This window comes from Fistularia commersonii, chromosome 35 (genome assembly GCF_037954325.1).
Source record: "Fistularia commersonii isolate RoL2024-O1a breed Wild chromosome 35, RoL_Fcom_v1.0, whole genome shotgun sequence".
NCBI lineage: Eukaryota > Metazoa > Chordata > Actinopteri > Syngnathiformes > Fistulariidae > Fistularia > Fistularia commersonii.
In genome coordinates, this window is record NC_141318.1 from 5,304,736 (window position 1) to 5,329,639 (window position 24,904).

The 24,904-nt window shown below is 42.8% G+C and overlaps 1 protein-coding gene across 6 annotated transcripts in view; it reads left to right on the plus strand.

The window, feature by feature from the left end:
- rgs12b (regulator of G protein signaling 12b) overlaps positions 1-24,904 on the plus strand; it is a 49,583-nt gene that overhangs the window by 16,481 nt on the left and 8,198 nt on the right. For all 6 annotated transcript variants that reach the window (XM_086142407.1, XM_086142409.1, XM_086142411.1 and 3 more), the window contains exons 6-8: positions 15,867-15,888; positions 23,758-23,927; positions 24,200-24,292. In XM_086142407.1, coding sequence (XP_085998533.1) covers positions 15,867-15,888; positions 23,758-23,927; positions 24,200-24,292 — 285 coding nt within the window. The remainder of the gene's footprint in view (positions 1-15,866; positions 15,889-23,757; positions 23,928-24,199; positions 24,293-24,904) is intronic.

Consider the following 24,904-nt stretch of genomic DNA (forward strand, 5'->3'; position numbering starts at 1 on the left):
GGGAGAACATGAATAAGTAGCTTGTGGAACCCCAATCCTCCCCAGCCGGCCCATCATTCAGCGACATGTAAACACCCTACAGACCCCCCCCAATGCATCACTTCACAGAGGAGATAAAGATTTTATTTCCTCCTAAAGGGAAAATTCCAGATCCTATATTTCTAAAATGAAAAACAATTATGTTGTTGAGCCATTGAGAAAAATCATACGCAGGTGTATAATATTTGTGGTGTCACAAAGATCCGCCTTCTTAGACATGAAATTTTCAGTGATCATAGAGTGAACTTGGGCTGATGAACACGGGGAGAAAAAAAAAAAAGCCTTTTCGTCTCACATCAGTCCACACAGTGAATTTCAAACATTCAGCTGGAGCAAGAATAAAGTTACTGCTTTGCTCAGGGGGGGACTTCAGAGTTTCGCCTCTGTGTCCTCTTAATAAGCAAAGACAGCGTTAATCCCTGTCATTGTTTTGTGCAAGAATGTGCCCCGAAATGTCTCCGAAAATATTGTCGCACCCCTGAATGTCCAAGTCAACAGTGGTTTGGGAAAAAAAAAAAAGGAAAAAAAAAAGCTTTACATCAGAAGTCTGCGCTTTCATGACGGCTGGTACTGAAAGCCGCCTTCACATACGAGGCCAAAGAGAAGAGGTGGTAAGAAAAGGTGTGTGTGCCATCAAAAGCTTGCACAAGGTCTCGGGGGGGAAACAAAGAAGTAGTCGGCTGGGTTTCGTTCTGCTCTTGCTGGTTTCGAGAGCCGGGCAGCGAGAGAGGTGAAGGTTTAAATGTGGAGCACTTCTTGGTTTTTGATTCTGCCTTGTTGGAATAGAGGGGTTTCACCACTGATCCGGTCAGCCTGATTATTGTGAGCGAGGCCAAGTTATCTATCAAATTAATAAACTAGGTCTTTGAAAACTCCCTTTAGAAGATCTGATGAATACACTGTATGCATCTGATAAATGTTTGCAGTCTTAAACCAGAGCAGCCTCCACGGTTTTGAAACAATCGCAGCAGGGGCTTGGAGGTACGTCACATGAAAACGAGGTCTGCGGATATTTTCAACTTAACGTCGACCTCTATCTCTCTTTCCTTCTCTCTTTTTCTACCCAAACCGGTCAAGACAGAAGGCCACCAGCCTTTAGCTTGGATCTGTGCAAGGTTTCTGCCTGGTAAAATGCTGGGTTTCCTCGCAGAGTACTTGCCCATTGTACGACGTTGGGTTTCCGTAAATCCTTCCGAAGAGTAAAGCCCAGACCTGCTCCACATGGAAAGGTGTCATGTGACAACAGCGTTGTGATTTACCAATAAATTCCGACTTGACAACAATCTCACAAAATCCGACATAAAAAGCGACATCCTGTCCTGCCACGTCAGCGTCTGTTCGTGCGTCTTTATATTCATCCTTTCATTCATTATCTCGACCGCTCAGGGTCACTGGATCGATCGCAAGGCCACATATAGAGACAAACAACTCCTTCATCCTCTCGTTTTTTTCGGATGAAGCCAGAAACCCACTCAGACACGGGGAGAACATGGAAACCCCACACGGCGTGGCCTCCTATCGGAATTGTACCAAGCAACCCTCTGGCTGCGAGGCCGGAAGTGCCATTTATTCTTGATGGTTTGTCAGTGAAACCGGGAGCTTTGCTCCACCCGCCCCCCTGTTCGTGGGTTGAGGGCTGTGTGTGTGTGTGTGTTGGGTGGCAGTGGGGGCTGAGGATCACCACTGTGTGTCAAGGCATGTTGTGGAATGCGGCAACTTCTTTTCTCTCCTTTACATATCGCATCTACATGTATCAATCTCTGACGTGGATCTGTGAACCCACCCACCCTTCCGAAGTGGATCATCACCCGCATCACTTTCAGCCCCGCAACCCACCTCCCCTTCCTGAATGTCAATTCACCCCCAGTGCTCGGGTGGCATACCAAGCAGATAGCGGTCCACGGAGGACGCCGCGTTCACGCGGGGCTCATCTCATGCGTGGGCGTATGTTCCCTTGAAGGCAAAGGGGGGGGGGGGGTCTTCCCTTTGCATTAATCTAAATCTGCATGCGTGTGTGTCTCTCCCACCACAACAGTGTGGGTGAAATGGAAATCATACAGGGGGGGCGTGGGTGGAAATGCAGAGAAAGGAGGAGGGTGAGAGCGGAGAGGCAGGGCGAGGGAGACGGTCGAGAGAGAGAGAGCAAGAGAGAGAGAGAGAGGAGGAGGAGGAGGAGGAGGAGGAGGAGGAGGGGAGATGAGAGGGAACGAGAGGGAAGGGGGATCTGGCCACAGCGACATTCTATAGCGGTTTGGACATTTAAAAGCGATCAAGCTTTGCAGCTTCATCTCTGCACGTGTACATGCGTGCACACACACACGCACAGATACACACACACACAGATACACACACACATTCAACTGCTAATGGCAATGTGCGCTGTGGGGAGCTCTCACATGCAGTGTTGAGGATTACTTGTCTCTTCCTTCATGGAGCAGCAAACTTTGAGTGTGGATTCTGAAACGGCTGCCAAACCAGTGAGTACAAGTGTGTCTGTCTGTCTGTCTGTCTGTCTGTCTGTCTGTGTGTGTGTGAGAGAGAGTGTCTGTGTGTGAGAGCATGCGCGCTCTTCCTATATTTGATGCAGCCAGATCTGACTGGTGATTGCAGTGAAAAACACACACAAAACTGCGGCTGTTTGCAACTAAATGTCCGTCGGATCCATCAGAATTGTGTTTTCCTCAATTTTAAAATGCACATTTGAGTCTAAACCGATAGCAGAGCTGATTGACGTTGCCTTTCACATTCCCATGTATCTGTCAATACATGCCAGGTGTCCGGTCCGTTGCGTTTTAATGCACTGAAACTTTAGGTGCGCTGCCCAGCTCAGGAATGACATGTCACGTGACCCGCACTGGCCAATCGCAGCGCTGTTATTGGCAACGCTGAACCAAAGGGAAACCTGTTGATTGCTCTGGTCCCTCGGAGCTACTCAGCTGCTGGAAAGACAGCAGAAAAAGAGCTGGTCTTGTGTTTTCCACGAAATATAATCGTGGCAGTAAGTTGTCTCTTCATTACGTCAGTCGGTAGGTGTGTGTATGATTCTTTTTTGCCGAGAGGGATTTGACACTCTAGTGTACAGGGCACAATGTCTCTAAACACAGCAGGGAGAAAAGAGTGGCTTGCAATCCATCTGACCCTGACACACACACACAAACACAAGGCATAAAAAACTTATTCATATCCTAAAAATGCGAATAAGCACACAATCTGATACCCAAAGATAACGTTGTGCAACACAATTCTTGAGTGTGTGTGTGTGTGTGTGTGTGTGTTAGTGAGTGTGTGCGCGTGTGCGTTCCTCGTGACATCCCCCAGGAGCAGAGTATGTTGGGAAAAATCAGATGATGAGACAGGATCAACACTGCTCCTGTACATGAAACACCTCAGGAGGGCTGGAATCGCATCAGACGTCGTTTCGATATCATATGAAACACAAGTGCTTCTTTCCCCCCCCCCTCTCTCTTTATCAGCCAGCAGCTGGTTTTCTGTTTGTACCTCACCGGCACAAACGAACAGTTGTGAGGCATGTATGAAATCAACTTTCAAATACAGAGAATGTGAAAGGAATAACAAAAAAAAACGTCCAGGTTAAAGGTATAGTTTGAAATACCTTCAAAGAAATATAAGCCCATCCCCGCCCCCCTCCCTTGGTCACAGTTAAGGTCCTACTTGTGTCTGCTGTTTCTGTCCTCTGGTGCAGTTTTTCTGTCTAGCGTGACTCATTGTGATTTTCAAGATCACTCCCATTGCCTTACAAGATTGTATTGCAGTGTTTGTGACAAACCGACGATGTATTTATTTATTTTTTTAACCCCAAACGAGTGTAAATCACAATTACAAGGGCAGCACAACATGTGAGTCAGTTTAAGTTTGCATCGGCGGTACAGTACGTGTCAACTCGAGTGGAGATCTTGCACTTGGGGAATGGGTTTTCATGGAAACATGACACAGCTCACGAGGACAGGAGTCACCGCCTGAGGAGGCGGCGCGTCCATGACAAACTCCCCGCGACTACCTCAGCGTGTGTTTTCACCATTCGGGTCGGCCCTTCTGCTCCGGCCTGATTTCGAGCGGCGCTCCCACAGACATCGTCGACGGAGACGCTTCAGGTTTCCAGCCTTAAATGTAAATAGCGGTTGGGGAAGATCTCTCCCAGCATCCCAATGTCTGAGGAAAATGAAAGTTCCTCCCTGCTGCCTTGCTGTGTTTTCACTGCAAAGAAAACAGCAGAGGGCAGCGTTGGGTTTTGTTGGCTGCGAGACTTTTTGAGTTTGAAGTCTTAAGAAAGAAAAAAACAAAACAAACGGATGATAAATATTGATGCTCAGATAGATCATTTGGGTGTTCCGCAGTATTGTGAGGTAATAGACGTTTTATTGGCCGGTGAATAAGAAACTTCTATATAATTCATTTCAGCTCATTGTGGTGACCGAATGATTTAAAGGCTTTCTACAAACTCATTTTTATGAATTTGATCGCAACAGTCGCAATGAAGGAAGACCAGCGATTATGTTCATTATTCTTCTTTCCTCTAGAATTTTGTCCACCAGCAGGAACAATGGTATCCTGTTTGTAGTAAGGCAGTTCTGGTTCTACAAATCTGTCCTATCAGCAGGATTACCAGGAGTTTTTTGCACATCAGATTTCTCTTGTCATTAGTTTGCAGATTTTTAAATGGAAATGGGATCTATCATTTTAAAACCAGGGATAAAAACATTGTGTCAGAAATGTGCATTTACTTAAGTAATGTCTAAAGTCTGTCTGCTTCCCTGTGTAAGCCTATACAAACATGCACACACACACAAGCACACACACATGCATTCAAAACTATTTGACTAAACCACAGGAATTCTAAAAAGGAGAGGGAGGCCAGAGAAATCTCTGTCAAACGTTTCCCATCCTCTTTTTTTTTTTTTTTTTTTTAAGTTTTCTTCTCCTCTGCCTCTATCTCTCTTCTATTTCCCGGACAGATATTCGTCCAGGTCAAACCTGCGGCGCATGTGACGCCTCTCCTCTTCTTCGGTCGAGGTAATTTTGTGGGCAAAGGGCACAGCAAAGGTTTATGGCAGTTTTACGTCTCTCCGGTCGGTCAGAGGCGTGTGAATGAACCCTCAAGATATTCTGCCGCGATTCACCGAAGAGACAAAAGTACTCTTTTGGTATATGAGGCGCTGTTGATACAATTAGCTGAGCTGGGGAAAATGAGAAACTTTTAGGGCTCCAACGGAGGGGCTCTTTATCGCTAGAAGCTCTGGTAATTAGTGCTCTGGCAGCGCCTTCGGTTTAAGTGAGCGAAGCAGTAACGGAGGTGGAGGGGCTGAATGCCTGAGCCATCCCTGATGTTGCTATGATACGGGGATGTGGAAGGTTAACTTCAACAATGCGCCACAGCGCTTTGGCTTGAAAGTGTACTTGTGGTGCTGAAAAGAGCCCACTGAAAGTAATATGAGTAAAAATTAGGTTTTATTTTCTTTTTACTAAACTCTTAACCTGTAAGTATTTACTCTGTTTTTTTTTTGTTTTTTTTTGTTACTGCTGTAGCACGGCACTTGGATGATTGGGATTTTTTCGGTCGATGCCAAGTAAAAGAGGCAAGAGTTCCTGAATAAACACAGGAAAACTGCAAAGAGAAAAGATTGTTTTCTAAAACTGGACCGCTTTATTTTTTCTGTTGAATATTTGGCTTCCCCACAGGCTAATGTCTGGCACAAGATCTGTTCAAGGTTTGTAGATGAAACACGTCTTAAAGGAAATATAAAACCTTCAGCGCAGAAATGTAAATCTGCCACACACATACACACATAACACTTTTATGGGTATACTTTATGAGTGGATGCAGTATTCATAATAGCACATTCACAAACACTTACAGTCACACGCACATTACCGGGCCTCTGTGCGGCTCAGTCGGCCGCTACCTTAACGGGCCAGGTTAAACGGTCGGGCGCAAGCGTTTGTTCAGCTGAAGCGTTTTCCAACCAGACCGCGCCACGGTTGAGGACAGTGGTATCAGAAAGACAGACTGTGGAGGCATAAGAGGAGGTGTAGGAGTCACACTTCTCTGATCCAACAGGAAATTAAGGGGAGCTAGGTGTAGGCTCAAGGCCATGTGCATAAACTCAATTGCTGCCTTTGTTTGTGTGTGTGTGTGTATTTGTGTGTGTGTGTGTGAAAGAGAGAGTGCCAGTGTGGGCTACTCTGTCCTGTGAAGTACCTCTGTCAGCGTCACTTGACCTCAAAGGAAACCTGTAGGTTTTTTTATTATTATTTTTTTATTTTTCTTTTTCTTTCAGGTGAATAGTAAAGGGAGAATTCTACCTCCTCTTTGGCCGCATCTGCCTGACTTTTTTCTTCCCCCAGCCGTTTAAATATGCGGAACATCAACAATCAACAATAAACTCCCGAATCACGAGGAAAGATGTGGCATGGTTTGAATAAAGCAGCGTACGAGTTACATTCGAACAGGGAGGAGTTGGTTGACGGTAGAGAGGTGAGGGCAGTGCTAAATTGGGATTGGTTGGAGGAACTTTTTGCGCCCTCCCCACCTCGGCGGCTGCTGCCCAATGGGGGCGTGTCACTATAGAAACGAGTCGGGCATGTGTGAGAGAATGGAACCACCTAATCAGTCTGTCGGCTCAGTGAGTGGAGTCAGTTTGTGTGTTTGAGAAAGAGCGAGAGGTGTATCATGTAGTATGAGAGAAATGTGTTTACAGTGAGGCGTATTCACCTTATGAATACTTACAGAAATTTTTGTGTGTGTGTGTGTGAATGTATGCGTGTGCGCACATATGTGTGCGTGTGCATGAGACAGATGTGGTGAGGCATGGCTCAGTCCATGTCAGCTGTCTGCATGAGTTTCCTGTCCTAGATAATTCTAGAAGAAACTTAGTCAGCGTAAGGGTGTGTGAATGTGTGTGTGTGTGTGTGTGTGTGTGTGAATATGTGAGTGTGTATGTGAGCATGACTGCTTTTTTGCTCAATATGTAGATTCAAACATTAGTTAGGTTTCCTCCTCTTTGAGAGGAGAGCAGGATGAGTCTGAGGAAGAGGCTCTCCTTCAAGCGGGTCTGGAACTTCAATACAGTGAGTAGAACAGGCACACACACACACACACACACACAGATTTAAACACATTCAAAAACACTGGTTTCCAAGTGGTGTATGTGCTGAGCTTGCCAGTGAAGGAAAGAGACATATTTGTTATCAATTTAATGTGGTGTTTGTTTATTTTTTCTGGTCCAAATAGGCAAATCCAATTACCCTTGGATTTCAACAGACACTAATTTAAATGTTAAATAGGTAACTAAAGTCTCAAATCTAAAAAACAAACAAACAAACAAACAATTAAAAACATCAAGGAAGCAGATTGGAGGATGGGTGAAGAATGTAGCAGGGATTGAGAAATGAAAAAATGGAGGTAGAATTTTTATACCTTTCAGCGTTTAAGCTTTCAGAAGCGCAGAACAGAGAGAAGAAAGGGGGCAACATTACCTACAGGAATGTATGCACGGGGCGGGCCACAAATCCTTTATTTCCTTCAAACTGTAGAACGAGAGGGAAATCACAGGGACGGGGAGGGGCATCAATAACAAATGGGGGTGAACCAAGACAGAAAAGAAAAACTTTTCGGGATGTAAGAAAGGTTTCAAATTAATGTTCCACGACAGAAGGGCGAGAAGGTCACGGCGAGTCCGGGCAGCCGGTATCAAGCAGGTAAACCGACACAAAAGCATAATAAAGGATGGATATGGCCCTGGGTGTTTTTCTCCTTACCAAAGCCAGATGTGTTTTTGGCCACGGCATGAGATGGGAACCGAGGTAGAGACGGGACAGAAATGTAGACGAATGGAGGGGGGGCGAGGAGTCACGTGGCTCATACATGTCACCTGGGGCGCATCATTCGTCTGCTAAAGGAGAGACAAAAACAAGCTGCGAGACGATAGAAAGGTGAGCTAACTGCTCGGTCAGCCTTTCTCCTGAGATTGGCTTGATTTTGACAGGCAGCCGCAGGAATGCGCGTGTGTAGGTGTGCGTGCGTGTGCGCTTGCGCGCACCGTTGTTCAGACAGAGGCATTTGATCAGGTTGTATTGTACTCACATCTGCTTTCCATGTCTACTCCGTGCACTCAGGACGGGCAGCCAAGTCAAACAGACATTTATCACCCGCTCAGAGTTACATCTCCTGTGTGGCAACTTCAAGGGTGCATTCCTTTCACAGGGAGTGGATATTGATTCTGCAGTGTATCGCAGGTTCCCACAATCCCAGAGATCAGCTGCGGGGGAGTTCGCATCAGGGATCAAAAATCACATTTTAAATTGTCCATAGGGAGATCAGGAAATACGTCGGGATCACGATTGCCGTCGTCAGACTGCTTCCTTCCATACACTTTTTCACTTACATGTTTTCAGTGAACATCTCAGGGTGGAATGATGAACACCTCACTGTCCTTTTACCTGTGGCACCTCATTTGTCTCACCGTCGGAACATTAGAAGCTCAGATGCTTGTTTGCCTCATTTTGCCTCTCAGAGTTAAGCTGCAGTAAAACTAAGCGGTTTCATGACTGCCAATCCTGGCAATGTGACTCCGGTCCTCTCAATGGTAGCCACTATTCACTTCATATTCAAAAGTAAACACATCGGCACGCACACGCCGAGACTGTTGGCCCAACAGCTTCCTCCTCAGCTGGAAGTATGTGCTCAGGTGTGTGCGCTTGGCAACATTTGTGTGGTGAATGTTTCATCCCGTTGTGGATTTGTAAGCCGTTTGTCTCCCGAAGCAAATTCCCCCTCATTTGAGAGCACGTTCGGCCAGCAAAAGCATCTTTTGACCTCTCTGAGATTGGATTCTCATTCCTTACCTAAGGTGGCCGTTACAGCTGCAGCGATGGAGCCAGGAATAGGCTGCAGTGGTTCAAACAGTGTTGTCTTTGTTAGAGCGAATGCATATGTTATCCCTGACAGTTTCTGCCACGGATAGATATTTTTTATTCGCCCTGCTTAGCGTCACTGGCTCCTCTGTGTGTCATCATATAAAAAACGGATTTCTTTTTCCTGGAACTGGTGCCCATCTGGTCACACAAACGCGGAGACAGGAAACCTTTTTGAAAGTTGACATTGCTTGAAGAGACTTTTATGGCCTTTTAAAGTTCAAGATTATGAAAACAGTAACGACGGATCGGTGTAAGTCGGGTCCTGCGCTTATCCTCGGTTTGAACCTAACATCCACCATTCATAACAGATGATGTAAGCCATTCCTCGGATCTCGTCACAGCTAATAAAGCACATGGGACGTACACACTAGGTGAGCAACACCTACCGACAAACACACAAACACACACTTTTAAGACTATCATGAACAGGCAGAGCATGTGCCTTAATCATGGTATGTTATATCCAGGCACCTAAAAGCAACAGTAAGAAAATAAACAAACCTGTAGATGGACATGTTGACACAGGGAATGTTTTCACAAGCCCCCACATAAGCCAGCTGGGTATTTTTTTTGTCATTGCTGATGAACAATGTCATCATACGGCAATGCATGCCGAAAGAGCATTCAGCTTCGTTGTAAGTGAGCGATTGAAGAATCCCAGAGAGCCATTAAGAAATGGAGAAAGAAGTGAATTGAGAGCGCTTTAGTTTGACCAGTGTGTTGTTGTTGTGCGAGTGTGTGTGTGTGCATCTTGAAGGGACGTGCAAATCTGAGTGTTCTGTGTCTCAGCTGCATCTCCGTTTAGAGGACAAGGGTCCTTAGAACATATCCCAACGTCTTTTACAAATTAGTTATTCATGTTCTACAGATGCCATTTGAGATTTCTGATTCATAAATATTTAACTTCACGGATAAGTTAATCCTCTCTTTCTTTTGGAAGAAACCGTTATCAGTTATCACGGTATTTTGTTCAAAAGGGCCATCAGTCATTTATTCTGCAGAAATTAATAATTAGTCAGTTCTGCATTATCCTTGGGAGTGACGCTGGGCAAAGCAATTTACTTTTCATCTAGATGCCCTAATGATCTCATTTTCACAAGAATTTTATTATTGTAATGTTGCAAAATCGTGCTCTCACCATGTCTTCAAATACTGGCCACAGGGATTCTCGATTGCTATATCATAAATAATTGTCAGTTCCCACTGTGGTGGAATTCGTGATTTTGATTGGTTTGTGAGGGAGAGGTGACATGTGATTACTAACAAATTAAATTGTTCACATTTCTAGTTTTTTTTTTTTTTTTAAATAGATCCCAACAGTTTGAAGACAAGGCTAAACTGCAATAATGCAAAGTAATGATATTTCTGATGTTCAGGCAAATGATTGGACTGGAAAGTGCATTTGAAAACACTGTATTTGACTTAATTTTAGCTGACTGACTGAAAAAAAAAACATTACCAATGTTAATCATTGTAATGTTTATATCTGACTCCAAGTCTTTTAATATTGTTGTAATGACCAGTAGCAGTCAGTATCAATTAACATGAAAAAAAATACAATTCTGTTGTTTAATATTGCAGCGAGCTATACTTTTTATGCAAATGCCACAATCCGCAATCCAACCTTGTCCAGTCATGAAAACACTTAGAAGCTAAAATAAATAGTGCTTTGTGGGTTGTTGAGTCACAGTAACATGAATTGATTTGGGTAAACCTTTACGGCCAAACCATTGCCTTACCAGAAATAGACATAAATCTCAAAGCGAGCTGTTTAGAGAAGGTTGAACACCTGGAAAGGTTCGGTATGTTGGCCTTATTGATTCGAGATGGCAGGTATTGACAGACACCAGATCAATTCAGCTGTATTTACACCTTTTTAATGTACTTTATACCTGCAGAAACATCCAGCTCTTCAGGCCTGTAAGCAGACGCTTAATAAGAATAATAGCACGTCTACATTTCATTTTTCATATCCACGTTCCCCTCCTAGCACGACTGGCACTTTCTGAGGTACTTTAAGTCAAAGGTTCAATTTTTATACTGACTGATCGTCACAACAGACAGACGTCTGGATCTTCTATCCTTGTAAGAAGAAGGAAAAAAAAGTCCTTAACATGTGGAAGTCCTATTTATCAGATATGTGCCGATGAATCACTTTTTTTTTTTTTTTTTTATGCTTCTCTTCTCGGTACTCCTCCCATATCCGATTTAATTATCAACAGACAATATTGGAACTAGGAAACAGAAGAAATTCAACAACCGAAGACATGATGTAGGGTGATAAAATCTGAAAGCTGTGAAGGATGAGAGCACATGGAAGCTATGAGATGGAAGGACCGTTTTTTTTTTTTTTTTTTGCAGGCTGTAGTCTGTGGAAGACATATTTGATTCTATAATTCTCTACTATCAACATTACATTTTCCAGCTGCATGCATCCCTGCGGATAGAGGCTTTGGTGAAGCGTCCCACAGAGGAATGAAGGGAAAGTCTGGAAAATCCCGGTCATTCCCCACGTAAGCTGTCAGAAATGACCGGGATCTGCCAGGAGATGTGGGGGAACACCGAGGGAAAGACAGAGGGAGGGTTGAAGGGTGACGAAGGAAAGGATGATTTGAATGAGCGGAAGAGAGAAAGAAATGGTAATGAGTCACAGAAGAGGAGAGAATTGTGTTACCTGATCAGGAAACACAGGAGACAAAAGGATTGGGAGAGCGAGGAGAGGAAAGAAGAGAAGGGAGAGGAATTGGGGCCCCTACAAGGGGCCAAACCACAACACCACAGACGATGTCTGGAAGTGATCACTAGAACTGAATGGGGATGGGGGAGTGAACACACACACACACACACACACACACACATTGTCACAAATGCAAAAGAATGCATCCAACATGCAAAAAAACAACACCGTCTTAAACAGATGTTGACCACATGCATGCATAGACTACACCCATTTGAAATACACACTCGAAACACACACACACACACATCAGAGAAAAAAAAACACAAGCTGCTGAAATGTGTGTGAGATGCTCTAATAAGCAAAAGGATCGGGTAACCACTGCTGAGGTTTCCGCCTCTGTCATTTTTTTTTTTTCTCGTTCTTTGCGGTGCTCTGGCTATAATCTGCTGCTATAAATTGACTAAATCTCTTTTTCGTAGGCCAGTGCCCGCTTCTGCTCTTCCAGGGACGATCTCGAATAGATAATCCCAGTGATTAGATAGGTTCTACCCCAAAAAACCAGGACCACTTGGCTGAAGTTAAGGATTGGGCAGGATGAAAATGACTGAAGCTGGCAAATATGTTGCACTAGTCATTCAGCATAATCAAATGTGTGTCATCTCCACGTGTAAATTGCAGTTGCTGAACTTTCATATTCCGTTATCCATTAGTGAATATAACAGACTGTGTGACGTGATGACAGACTGTAGGATGACGGCAGAAATTTTTCGTTTCGACCAGCTCCAACAAGACACGACTCACGGGCATAATTACATCCATTTGAGAAATGTTTACAGTCTGAAGCAGCAACAATTAAGAGTACCCACGCCGTGTCTATTCTATGTTCTTCACGCACCAGACAAACCTAGAAGGAAAGCGTATGGAAATCTGAGAACCTGAACAAGCATAAATGTCAAGTCAGGTCAGGACAAACCTCATTCAGCCCCAAGTCACAACATTTAATATACCTGTCAGAGCCTTATAACCTGAACAATTTATTCCATCATCTATCCTTACACCCTTGGCTTGAAAGAGGAAGAACATCTCACATGACAAAATCTCGCAAATCTTTCTTCCAGGAGGGTCAGATATGAAATATTCTCAATCATTAAACTTTGTGACAAGAGTCTCATACATGCAAAGTGTATAACTGTATGACAAGTTACTGAAGAAAGTTCTCATTCTAACATAGTTTTGGATTGAATGGTTGAAATTTGATTCAGTTGGGTAATAAAGTGTCCCTCTTTACAGCGCCTCCTCCGCAAGGACGACATTGCGAGAAAATTCAAACACTTAAAAACTAAGAATAGGTCAGGAGTAGAAAAGCCATGACACACACTTGAAGTAAGTCATTTTTGTTTTTTTGTTTTTTTTTAACCGCGAGCACTAAAAAATTGCAAAGTCAAGAAAAACTCTTCAGCTGCACTTGACTTTGAGAAATTCTATTGTCCAAATAACTTACATAGTCAAGCATGGCTTTTGAAAATGGGTATGATGCTGATGATCTGTTTTACATGAATATTCTGTACACTTCATCAGTATAACTTTGAAAAGTTACCTGAAAAGTAACTTTGTTACTTTGAAAAGTTACTTGAAGTTACTTGCTCCAGCGGTAGCGAAGGACAAAGAACCAATCCTTTGGTTACACTCAAGGTGTTCTCAAGGCACAAACTGATTTTTCATTTTTGCTGTCATAGAAAACAAGCTGAGTTTTTAGGACAAGCAGGACTTTGACCTATCACGGGTCACTTCACAATCACTGGTGTCGGATGCTGCTCTAAACGAAAGAACCAAAGGGGAACTGGGGTCGGTCGAACTCCACCTCCTCTTCTGAAGGAACGCTTCCATGGAATCAAAATCCTGGATGCTGAGCAAAATAAATAAAGTTGCGTGAGACTTGATTTCTCAAACTTCAGGACTATTGTTACTTAACTGCCACTGGTCCAAAGTGTTGTGTCTGAAGACAGCAGAATGGGAGGGAACATCGAAAGCCGTATGCAGTAGATCTACACCATTTCAGGGGCAGCCAGATGTTATTTAAAAATTCAGCCGGCTGGAGGTAAAGGGAGGCACGCAGTTGACTCGGCTGACCATGTCACGGGAGAAACATTTACAGATGGTTTAGTGGTGCATGAGAACTAAGATGGATGGAAGTCATCAAATGGACCTTGTACAATCAGTGGACTGGATAGAGATTGGATTTAGAATCTATTCTTGTCAATTTCTTCTAAAATATAAGAATGCACAGTGGTTTTTAAAACCAGCGTTTGACACATTGGTATTGATGATGTGCTGGAAAGATACGTTTCTTAACAGACCAACAACAATAATGATTAAAAATGCGCACACGGCAAGCGTTTTAGAAAAAAAAAAATTCTCTTGTACAGTTCCTTCCAGAATTATTGTCTTTTGTCTTCATATTTTAGAAGTGCCTCCTTATCAAAGTTGAAAGTTTGCGCAAGCAATACCATATATCAAGGGCAAGGTTATCAATTCTGGGAAATGAGTCGATTCACATTAACCTGAGTGAAGGAGAAAATCTAAATAATCACTAACGTAGTATTACTTAATGGTAAGAGAATATAATGTTACACAGCTCTTTGTAACTGCTTTTTTGGGGGGAAGGGACAAGAAAGAAGTTATTCACGGGTGCCAATGTTTTTATAAGGCGAGCTGTGATAACTCATTCAAGTCCACTGTTTCTCTATTTTTGTTTTAGCCAGTGTCTGTCGTTCCATTGTTGGGAAAATGAAGACATAATCCCACAACCAGTGGTCTTTGGTCAACGTGTATGCAAGCGCTCAGAGAAATACACTCTCTCCACAACACACATACACTCATGAAACACGAGATCCTTTTTTTTAAATCCAAACATGTGGTCATTGTGCTGCCACAAAGTCTGTTGTCTGTTGCAATATTCGACGTGCCCACATAATGTGCAGCACTTGGGAGTTTGGTCCAAACCCTTTATGATGAACACACAAGTCATTGTGGAAGAGACTCGAGTCTGCATTCTCTCGGGTGCCAGAAGGGGTCGCTTTTTGTGCTTTTAGAAAGAAGCCAGATTTTGCAGATGTCTCAGCGTCTCACTCGTTATAGTAACAGGGTAAACATTTCCCCAATGAGTTTATGGCCTCGGTGGGGAGTTTCGCAGCATGGTGTGTGTTTTAGTTGGATTGCTGCATTGCAGCTGAGATTTTAAAAACAGCAAATTGTGGGAGAAACTGCACGGTTTTTCAGAACCCAGTGGTCATTAGATGCAACTCACAGCGTAATCCTCAGAGACTCCCATCCGTCTGTTTAGGAGCAATGAGATCATCAACGAGATTTCAAAAAAAACAAACTTACAGTGAAAAGCACTTCTAGCAAATCCATGTTTTCCCTGCAGCCAGATCTTTGCCAGTTAAATAAAAATGCAATAGCTGTCCTCACCTATGGTCTCTTAAAATCTTCCTTTGTCTCAAATTCTGCTCACCCCTCCCCTCTTGTCTCACTCTTGCCCCTTTTCTTACAACCCCCCATTATTGTTTTCCCTCCTGTTGCTCTCTGACTCAGAGTGATTTCTCCACGGTCCCGCAGTTTGCTGTCTAACAGGCGTCTATGTTGAATGATCTCATCCCAGCTCAGGTTAGCCGAGATTTTAAAACAAAAATCCACTGCCGTGTTCAAGTTTGGTCCTGACTTTTCGCAGATCTGTCATTCTATCGCTGAGATAGTAAAAGCTGGCACGATCGAGTAGAGTGTTTTGTTACTCTGTTTAAATAAGCCGTCGCATCTCGCATCATTACATCTCGCTTAACACTTGAGTGAGAAATCGGGGGCAGGTAAACCCAAAGTTCCCCCACTATCCACACACACACACACACACACACACACTCACACACACACAAAGCCCCACCTCTCTTTCTCACCGAGCCAGCACAGCCAGTTCTGAGATGATTCCGCCCACTCGCAGACGCCAGCGAGGGTGCCATCCTGACTGTGTCATGATGTGAAAGTGCGTGCGATGATGGGTCAGATCCTGTGAGAAACAGTCTGTGACTCCATGTGGCTAAAAGTGGGCGCTCGGGCAGCTGCCTTTTTGGCCCTCGCACTCCGTATGGGCTTGAGTGAATGTGTGTTAAACTCTGATAAGGACGGGTTCTAATCCATGTCTCTCTGTGCTTTCTTACAGTCTGCCGCTGTCTCCGATGGAGGTGAGTCAATTATTTTTCCCACCATTTTTACAGTTGCGGTTTGCTGGTGTGAATGATTTTGGGTCTGTTTGCCCTTTTTTTTTTTTTTTTTTTAAAAAAAACCTTATTATCCTGTTCAGTGATCATGTGGTCATGGTCACACTCATGGTGGTTCCTTCACACATTTCTGTCAGCCTAAACTCATTGAAGCTATAGACAAGTCAGGTTTGACCTGCTCCACTTCTTCCCAAACTCCACTCCTTGCTGCGCTTTGCAGGCCTGTACAGAGAGACAATTCCATATTTGTAAACATATTAAGCTCCACAACAGTGGCTATACCCAGACAGGACACAGTGGGAAGACAAAGGTGTTTATTTCACCTGAGGAGACCAGATTGCTGCAGGTTATCATTTTAATCGTAGCATAGTGTACTTGTCCGATGGGTTAGTTTCACTTTATGTGCGATGCAAAATTTCATGACGTACTGTATTTGTGGATCATAGTGAAATGGTTGCTTCTCCAGTCAAACGATACGAAGTAAAACCGAGTTTTAAATGGCATGAAATGCGATTGCGAACACCAAACATTCATGCAGCAGTGTGTTGTAAACAGTATGTGATAGTATTAATAGTATACCAAATTATTAACAGGTAGATTGTCAACAGGTAGACAAATACAACAAAGCATATCGGAAGATGTGCTTTGTTGTATTTCTTTTTGTATTTGTTTCAGCATTTATTTGTTTTGTTTTTGTTTTACTTGTTTTTGTATCTGTTTCAATGGACCAGCGCTGAGGCAATAGGCATACGTGTTGCATGAACTCAGCCTTGGAACAACAAAAGCCGGGTCCCATGAAGTAAGGGGAAAGACAAAATAGCGTCATGACTCTTCACCGTCAGAGACAGTTGTCAGCAAATGGGAGGGATTCACACCACCTGTGTCTGGAAGAGCAGACATGTTAATTGTTGCTCTCCAGTTGTTAAGAGTGTGAAGCCTAATCTTCCTGCTTGTTCAGAGCAGAGACAGGGAGGTTAAATTCACTGTCACCAAGATAATGATCATAATGCTAATAATTATAATATGGAGAAGAATAAATAGCCCCTTCTAACCAGCAGATCGCCCTTATGTAATATATAATATAATTTTGAAACATCTATTGAAAACAGAAATCTAGATGAAGTTAGTAGAGTTTAAATAATGAACGTCATCTCAGCTTCGGAAACAAAATAAGCTGTTCTGTGATAATTGTTTACAATGTGCAGTATTTACCAAGCCTAAAGAGAAACTTTAATTTTTGTTCACATGGGACAGTTTAATCCATTTTCACACTGTCTTTCATTCACTCAGATTATCTTTAATTGTTGGCAGCTTGGCTTGTAGAGGGCACAGCTGATAACAACTGGGATATTTAAATTAGTATGTCAACAACATGTAACATCCAACTCTGTTCCATAAGCTTTCCATTGGTACGAGGAAAACCAGTCAAGCGTTTACCAATAGAATATCTTTACCAAGCGTGAGTAGTGCAAAATTCAAATAAATTGGACAAAGAAATAGAAGAAGAAATAAAAATGAAATTTTGGTTTATCATCATTATCTTTTCTAATAATGTCAGACATTGTTTCTAAATCAGCAACGGAAGTTACAAGAGCTGAAGCTTTAGTTCCTAATGTATTTAACATCAGGAACTATTGCAGTTGTTGTCAGGTAAAATACACCAGAGTATGTGCTTTGAACAAACATTTAAATCAAAACAGACTGCAAAAAGAAACGCATGGGATTATTCGGTAAAATAACCAAATAGTTAAGACCACTTGAGGGCCTTTGAGCCGATTCCAGCCCACACTATAAAACAGAGTCCGGCTTGCCGGATAATTAGCTTTTAAATGATAATTGAATGGCTCACTGGGCTACAGTCCCCAGCAGGCTAAACAAAACAATCTACTCTTAACCAGCACCGAAGGTCACCTTTCAACTATTAGGACTCTGACACTGCAGCTCGCTGGATCCACAGCAGGAGCAGAGTTTGGACACAGAACTTGGTAATAAATCACAGACACTGTATCGATTATTCAGACAACGATGTGATGGTTGCCAGCGCCATGACGCAACGACCGCTGGATTCATTTCAGTCCCCTGCTGTTGAGATGAGGCGATAAAACATGATGGGCCGTTTCACCGCCGTCAGTTACATTTGTTATGGCTTACAAAAAAATCATGCGAGATATGAATCTGACAAATTTATTACAAAAAATCCAAGTGAAGAGGGATGGTATGAAATCATAAAAATTGCCCCCCATGCTCTTACTGTTCTCTAATAGTAACAGAATTAAAAGGGACATTTCAAAATAAAAACAGAAACGCATAGGTGATGCAGATTTTGTCATTTATACATATACATATACATATACATTGTCACAACCTTTTCAATCAATATTACATTGATAATATACTTCTACATATACACTTTAATTAAGTTGTGGCAGTAGTATATTGAGTATAGTATGTTTGTGTGGGGATCGTAGGGTTTATTAGTCTCGGTAGTGCCCATCCTTTAACACTCCTCATCAATACTGTAGTTGTGTGTGTGTGTGTGTGTGTGTGTTTGTGTGTGTGTGCATGAGGATGGTGGGTTACATATATGTCCCCGCCGGTAGACATGCCGGTGCTCCGGTGGTTTTATTTCCCTCCTCTCCCATTTCTGAATTATTCATCAACTCAAGACCTGTGCATGCATGTATCACTTACCTTCTTTGAAGCTCGCAGTGTGTGTGTGTGTGTGTGTGTGCAGGGGGGTGTGTGCCTGTTGCGACCTGACTCCGTCCAGTCTGTTATCAGCAAGGTTGCATCTCTTCCTCCCGTGGATCTTTCTCTCCTTTTTTTTTTTTCTCCCCCCATTTTATACTTGTCTGTTTTTTATGAGCGGGTGTCGCTTGAATTTACAAGGGGCCCCTGTAGGGTGAGTATGGATGGAGGGGCCTGGTTACCCCTCAGGATTCGCTACTTGCCCCGCTGGCACCACACAGGCTCCTACCAGCTCTGCTCAGGTGAGGGATAAGAAACACTTCACCACGGCAGAGTGGGGAAGCTGTGACATGACGCATTTTCCGTTTAGCCCGAAGTGGTGCGTTCGGTGGCAGTGTGTGATGATTCGTTACCCAGTGAAGTCTCTTTGCAACACTGCATCAAATTAAGACGCCACAAAGCTGTGAGTGAGTCATTAATGCCCGTTGCTTGCTTGAGAAGTTGACATAACTGTTTTATTTCACTCTTTTAACGCCGTTCTAACGTACCACTTCAAGTATTGCTCCTTTGCCCAAAGTCTTTTCTCACTGCGTGCTTGGTACCTTTAGTCATTTTCCCCGTAAAAGCGATAATTCATCGACCCCCGGGTTTGATACTGCATCCCGGTGATTTTGATTTTAAGTGAAATGACTCAGTGCATCCTATTCCACACCCGTCTCATTCACAAGCTTATTCACTTACCGCGCTCTTCATTTTCTGTTTGCTATTTTTGATCGGATGTATTTTATTGTTATATTGGACAGTATTCAGTGTAAGTAAATGACATCAGTTTTGTTGTTTTATGGATCATTTGCACTGGCATTTTAGACAAAGCAGGGGAAACAGCTGGATTTAATTTTTGATCGGAGCAGTTCGTTACGAGACATTTTAGTGACATTTAGGGAATCTGCATTTTTTTTCATTTGCAGATACCATTGCATACTTTCTAATCAAAAAGGGGTTGATATTTCTTGAAAAGACAGAAAATCAGTTGTTCAAAATCAGGGTCAGAAGGTCAAAGACTGCCTTTTGTGTTTAAATGTCAGACGTTTAAAAGGGTCTGTAATCTGACTCATCCAAAAAAAAAAATAGTTTATATGTCTCTGCAATAATCTAGTTCTGGTAGGATTGTGTTCCGATAGAGTCCGGCTCCTGTAACCCCATAAACACTGCCTCTTTTTAACAGAGAGGGAGATTGTTTTAAAAACACAGCTTGTGTGAAAAACTGTCAAAAATAACACGAACGGCGTGGAACTTGTGCACAAGCGGAAATCACACTGGAATCACATGGGCTGAGCTCTGGGCTGGGTACTGGGCCCTCAGTTAATTTACAGGATTTGCGTCGTTTCAGGCACCTGACCGGTGATGCCTTCCCTTCCGGCCGTCCTCAGATTTTGTTTTACTGAGTATCTCACTTTCAGTTCCTGGCGCCCAGGGCACCTTTATTCTGGTTTATCCTCAGCTTGTCTCTGTGCCGTTACTTTCTGTCTCCTGATCTTGTTTTGCAACTTTGTTCAAACTTTCAGAACACAGACACACTGAAGTCTGGCGCTGAAGAAAAAGATCAGATTGTTAAAATGATTAAACACCTCCTTACTGCAAGTCTGGTCGAGGTTGTTTAACTTGTACTGTACAATAACACATTTTACGGGCTTCGATAAACAGTGTAAAAAGAGCGCTTGTTAAATAGCGAGAGTAAAGTATTTTGACGTTGTCGTGTAAAGAAACCAATTTTAAATCAGTTGCAGCATGTGTTATCATTTCACAGCGCTACCTAACACCAATCTTGACTATTCTGTTTATTTGAAAAATAGAGGGATGTAATTCGATACATATTTAGTGATTTAGTTTGATGAAAATGTATCGTTTTGATCTAATGACTTCCCCGTTACCATAAGGATGTAATGATCCTGAAAGAACAAAATTGCTTTTTCAGGGTTGCCTATTACTTTATGTAATGACGCGGTTTACTTGTGTTGGCCTCAGCTTGATTTGTAACCTTCCGCCGTCTGACAGAGGGACCCGTTCGACTGACTCTCTGTGGAATGACACAAAACTTGGATTTTGTGCCAGGGAAGAAACTGTTACAACTGGATCAGATCCATGACTGGCTTCTCTCTCCGTCGTACTTCCAACCGCAGCCCCGGTCCAGCCATCGAAATACTCAAATCACTAAGTGTAGAAATGTTTAGATTTTACCTCTGAAACGAAGGGTTCTTCTGGTTTTTTGGAGATTTCCACGGTGTATCATGTGACGGCCAAGAGTGTGAAGCAGCGGTTTTTGGGATGCTAGAGGAAAATGTCGACACTGTTCTCTTTTATTGCTTTAAGATCATAATAGACATCATAATGAAGCCACAAGCCCCCTTTCCCTCAAATGTAAACATCTATTTCAACCAAAGTTTTGGGATTTTTCACTTAAGGGGGGCCAGTTTGCAGGATCGAGTGCCATAAAGCAACGGAGCTAAAGATCGCGAGCTCTCGTCCTACCCTCGCAGCATTGCAGAATAATTCACATATTATCCAAACTTCTGAAAATACATACTTGTGTAACTGTAACCGGACAGTTGGTGTAAAGAATCATCTCTCAGGTTACCTTGTGAGCCTCCTTTGCACAAAAACATCATGGAAAGGAGGATACAAATAATTTTCTTACATGACCGGACCCAACAGACGTCATGCTGAGAAAGCGCCTGGCTCCAGAGCCCTGGGGTCCTGCGTCGGGGCAATTTGTGTCAGAAAATAACCTGGTTTCGCAGAATCCTTGTATGTTGTGTTTCAAAGTATTAGTTCCGATAACCTCTCACAGGTTTTGAAATCTATTTTTAGGGGGGAGAGGAGAGGGGTAGACTTGATAGCTATCCAGCCAACTGGATGCTCACAGTCTTTATAAAGCAAAATTTTATTTCACCAGGTTCCCACCGGTTTTGCTTACAGTACGCGGCATCCTATGTGCGGTTTGAAGGCTTCACGACCTCATCAGTTATCACCCTTAACACATTTTAAAATTATTTTTGTCCTATTTTTAAATCGTGGTTATTGGAACAGATAAAGACAGTCCAGTTGAGTTTGTTTTCTCCCTTTTCAACTTCTAACCTGTTGCTCCTCATAGTCCTGACTTGAAGATTTCAGAGCTGAAGTCGTCTAGGCTTGCCGTAGTAGTTTTTTAATTTGGTCTACACCTTCAATTAAAAAAAAAAAGAAAAACTCTGTCTCGCCCACTAATATTGATGCTATGAATATTGAGTCTGAAGAAAAACGTCAGAATTAAAGAGTTTTTGCCCTTCCCTCCATAGCAGAAGTCAGAGATCTTTGTATCAGACGTTATCCGCAGCCAAACATTTTCCCCTTCTTTTATGAATTCATCATCAGACAGCGACACACCCGTCATCCATTTCATGTTACAGTAACAGTTCAGCCATTTCCTGGGTTTTCTGGGCTTCTTGAATCTTCCTCTGCTTGGGTTCCCTCAGAAACGTTAACCGCATTTTACGTAATTTGAACGTAATTCGTTTCTCAACTAAATCTCTCTACCATTTGGAAAATTGTAAAACCCAAAACCTGAACAATCCAATGGCCTCATTTTCACGCTTGAAATCCTTCTAATCGGTTATATGCATCTTGATTTTTATGGATTGTTTCTGCTTGTCTATAAATCTGTGTTCTGTTGTGGTTGTCTTGAGCAGGTCTGTTTCAACGGGGTCAGCCCTAGGCTAAAATATTTTCGCGTATGTCAAAGGATGTATTCTGAAAACTTTCCGGTTGCTCGGTAGATTTTGCCTCTCCTTCTCTCCTCCCTTGTTGTGTAAGTTAAATAAGCATTACTGGATTTGCTTAAGTTTGCATGTTCGCCCCGTTTCTGTGTGGGTTTCCTCCAGGTTCTGCGAGTTCCTCGCACAGTCCGAAAACATGCAGAAGGTTAACTGGAGAAATTGGGAATGTTGACCAGATGTGTGAATGTTTGCTTGTCTCTATATGTGATTGATTGGCGAGCAGTCCCTGCCTCTCGCCCGATGGCGGCTGGGATAGGATCTAGCATCCGCTATGACCCCGAGAGTAGAATAAGCGGTAGATAATGGACGGATGGATTCGCTCCATTAAGAACTGTACTGTGTATCTTACGAGAAAAAGAAGAGCAAAGAACTGCCCCTGGGCACTGCGAGCAAACAGCGGGTCCCCTTCAAAAGCGCTTTCTGTGTTCGATTTGTTGCGAATTGCGCAATCGGCCTTTTTGTAGAAGGAAAGAATCACAGATGGAATGGTGGATGTGTGCTGACGAAAATGACTTATTAGCGTATCCTCTGTCTGTCCAAGGATCTGTCTAAATCCAGCTACAGAAACTTCAAATGGACGCTGTCTTCGCTTTTCTACTTCATAAACTTTTTAGTGTCTTCACATGTTTTTTTTGTTTTTTTTTCAAGTAAAAATCGCAGTCTGGAAAAAGTTGTTCTCTTATAAGGGTTGAGAGTCTTATCTTCCGCCTTTTGTACTCATTATGTACCGCACCGGCCTGGTCGGAGGTACGGCATCTGTGTAATTTGCCAAATGTATGCACATAATTTAGTCATTGCCCTGCACTCAGTGTGTGGCAAGAACAGGACAATCATAAATTATGATCATGAGGTGAATCGTGGAGCCAATTTATTTCAAATATGTGGAGCATGCCACTGTCTAGACCAGTTTGAAAACATATAATGCAATTTTTGGTGAACATGGTGAAAAATTAATGAGTCGTTAGTTGACCCGTGTTAAACTCCCTGCCGAGGTCCACAATAATCCGCTTCATAGTTTTTATTGCATTAAATAAATGACAGGGGAAAAAAAAAAAAACTAACAAAAAGAAGAGAGAAGAGAAAAAAAATGATAAATCCATTACTACTATTTGTAAAGTTACAGTGCTGCCTTCAGGTAACTCCAGCCCCTGCAGACGTCAAAAGAAAGCAGTAAACAGGCTAAACAAGATTTCAATTCAAATTTGAATCACCATCCTCTAGATAATACATGATTTAGGCTGATAATTACACCGCTGTGAAAGTTCCCTGTTGAAACTTCAACAACTTCAGTGCGTTTAATGTTTATATGTGTGTTTTTTGCTTGCGAGTGCAGAACTAAACAGCGTGGAGCTGCAGGGCTGCAGCAGCGACAACAGTCTGAACAGTAATGCCAGCCTCCCCAGCGTACAGAGTCACCGGCGTCACACAGAGAGGAGGGTGGCCAGCTGGGCTGTTTGCTTCGAGCGGCTGCTGCAGGACCCCGTGGGAGTTCGCTATTTCTCGGTAAGATAGTGTGTCATGTGACGGATGCTGGCAAAAGCACATTCGCAGAGACATGCAGGTTTATGAAAGGTGAACTTGTGAGATGGATATTTCATGTGAGCGGCCCAAGAGGAATATTTATAGCACTAAGACAAGAAATGATACCTTTCTTTTTGATTCAGAGACAAAATATTTTGCTTTGTAGTTAATTTACAAGGAAAGTAAGGCAACTCATGTATCTGAATTGGAATATTGTTTCATTTTTGATACGCATTCATATGTTTATATTGTAGGAATTCCTTAAAAAAGAGTTCAGTGAGGAGAATATCCTGTTCTGGCAAGCATGCGAGTTCTTCAGCCATGTGCCTGAGAGTGACAAGAAGCAGGTAAAACGCATACAAGGACACGACCCGTACACTTTCAAGTTTTCCATTTGCAGTCGTAGAGTAAAGCCGCAGAAACTTCTTTTTAGCTCGCTTTGACCTCTTATTTTCTCTGTAGGCCCCTTTACAAAGCCCATTAGAGTCAAATAAAACTGCATCGAGATTGAAACAGAGGAATGGCAATCGCAACAGGAACTGTTAGCGTGGCAGAGAAGCTCCCTCGAAACGCTTCACGTATTTTCATGCATACTAATAAACCAGTCATTATTGATTTATAGGATTAATAGATTATTCCAGCGGTCATATGTACCACAAAGTCCAATATTAGATTAAAGCAATGCCGGATAGTGAGGAATCTGATTAACACTCCTAGCTTTTCCCTAATATTTGTCACATGTGTACAGTTCAGTCTGATTTCTTTCAGCCTTTTTAATGTATGCGTGTTTGAAATTAATAAAAAGAGGATTTTCGTGTCGTCTCACGGAAGCGCATCACGTTCAAATGTCATGGTGTCGTGCACTGAGTCGTGACTATCTTGTTGAATTATTGGTTTTAAAGGGGCACTTAACCCTTCTCCAACCTGGTTTGCAGCTTTCACCATCGATTGTCTGTACC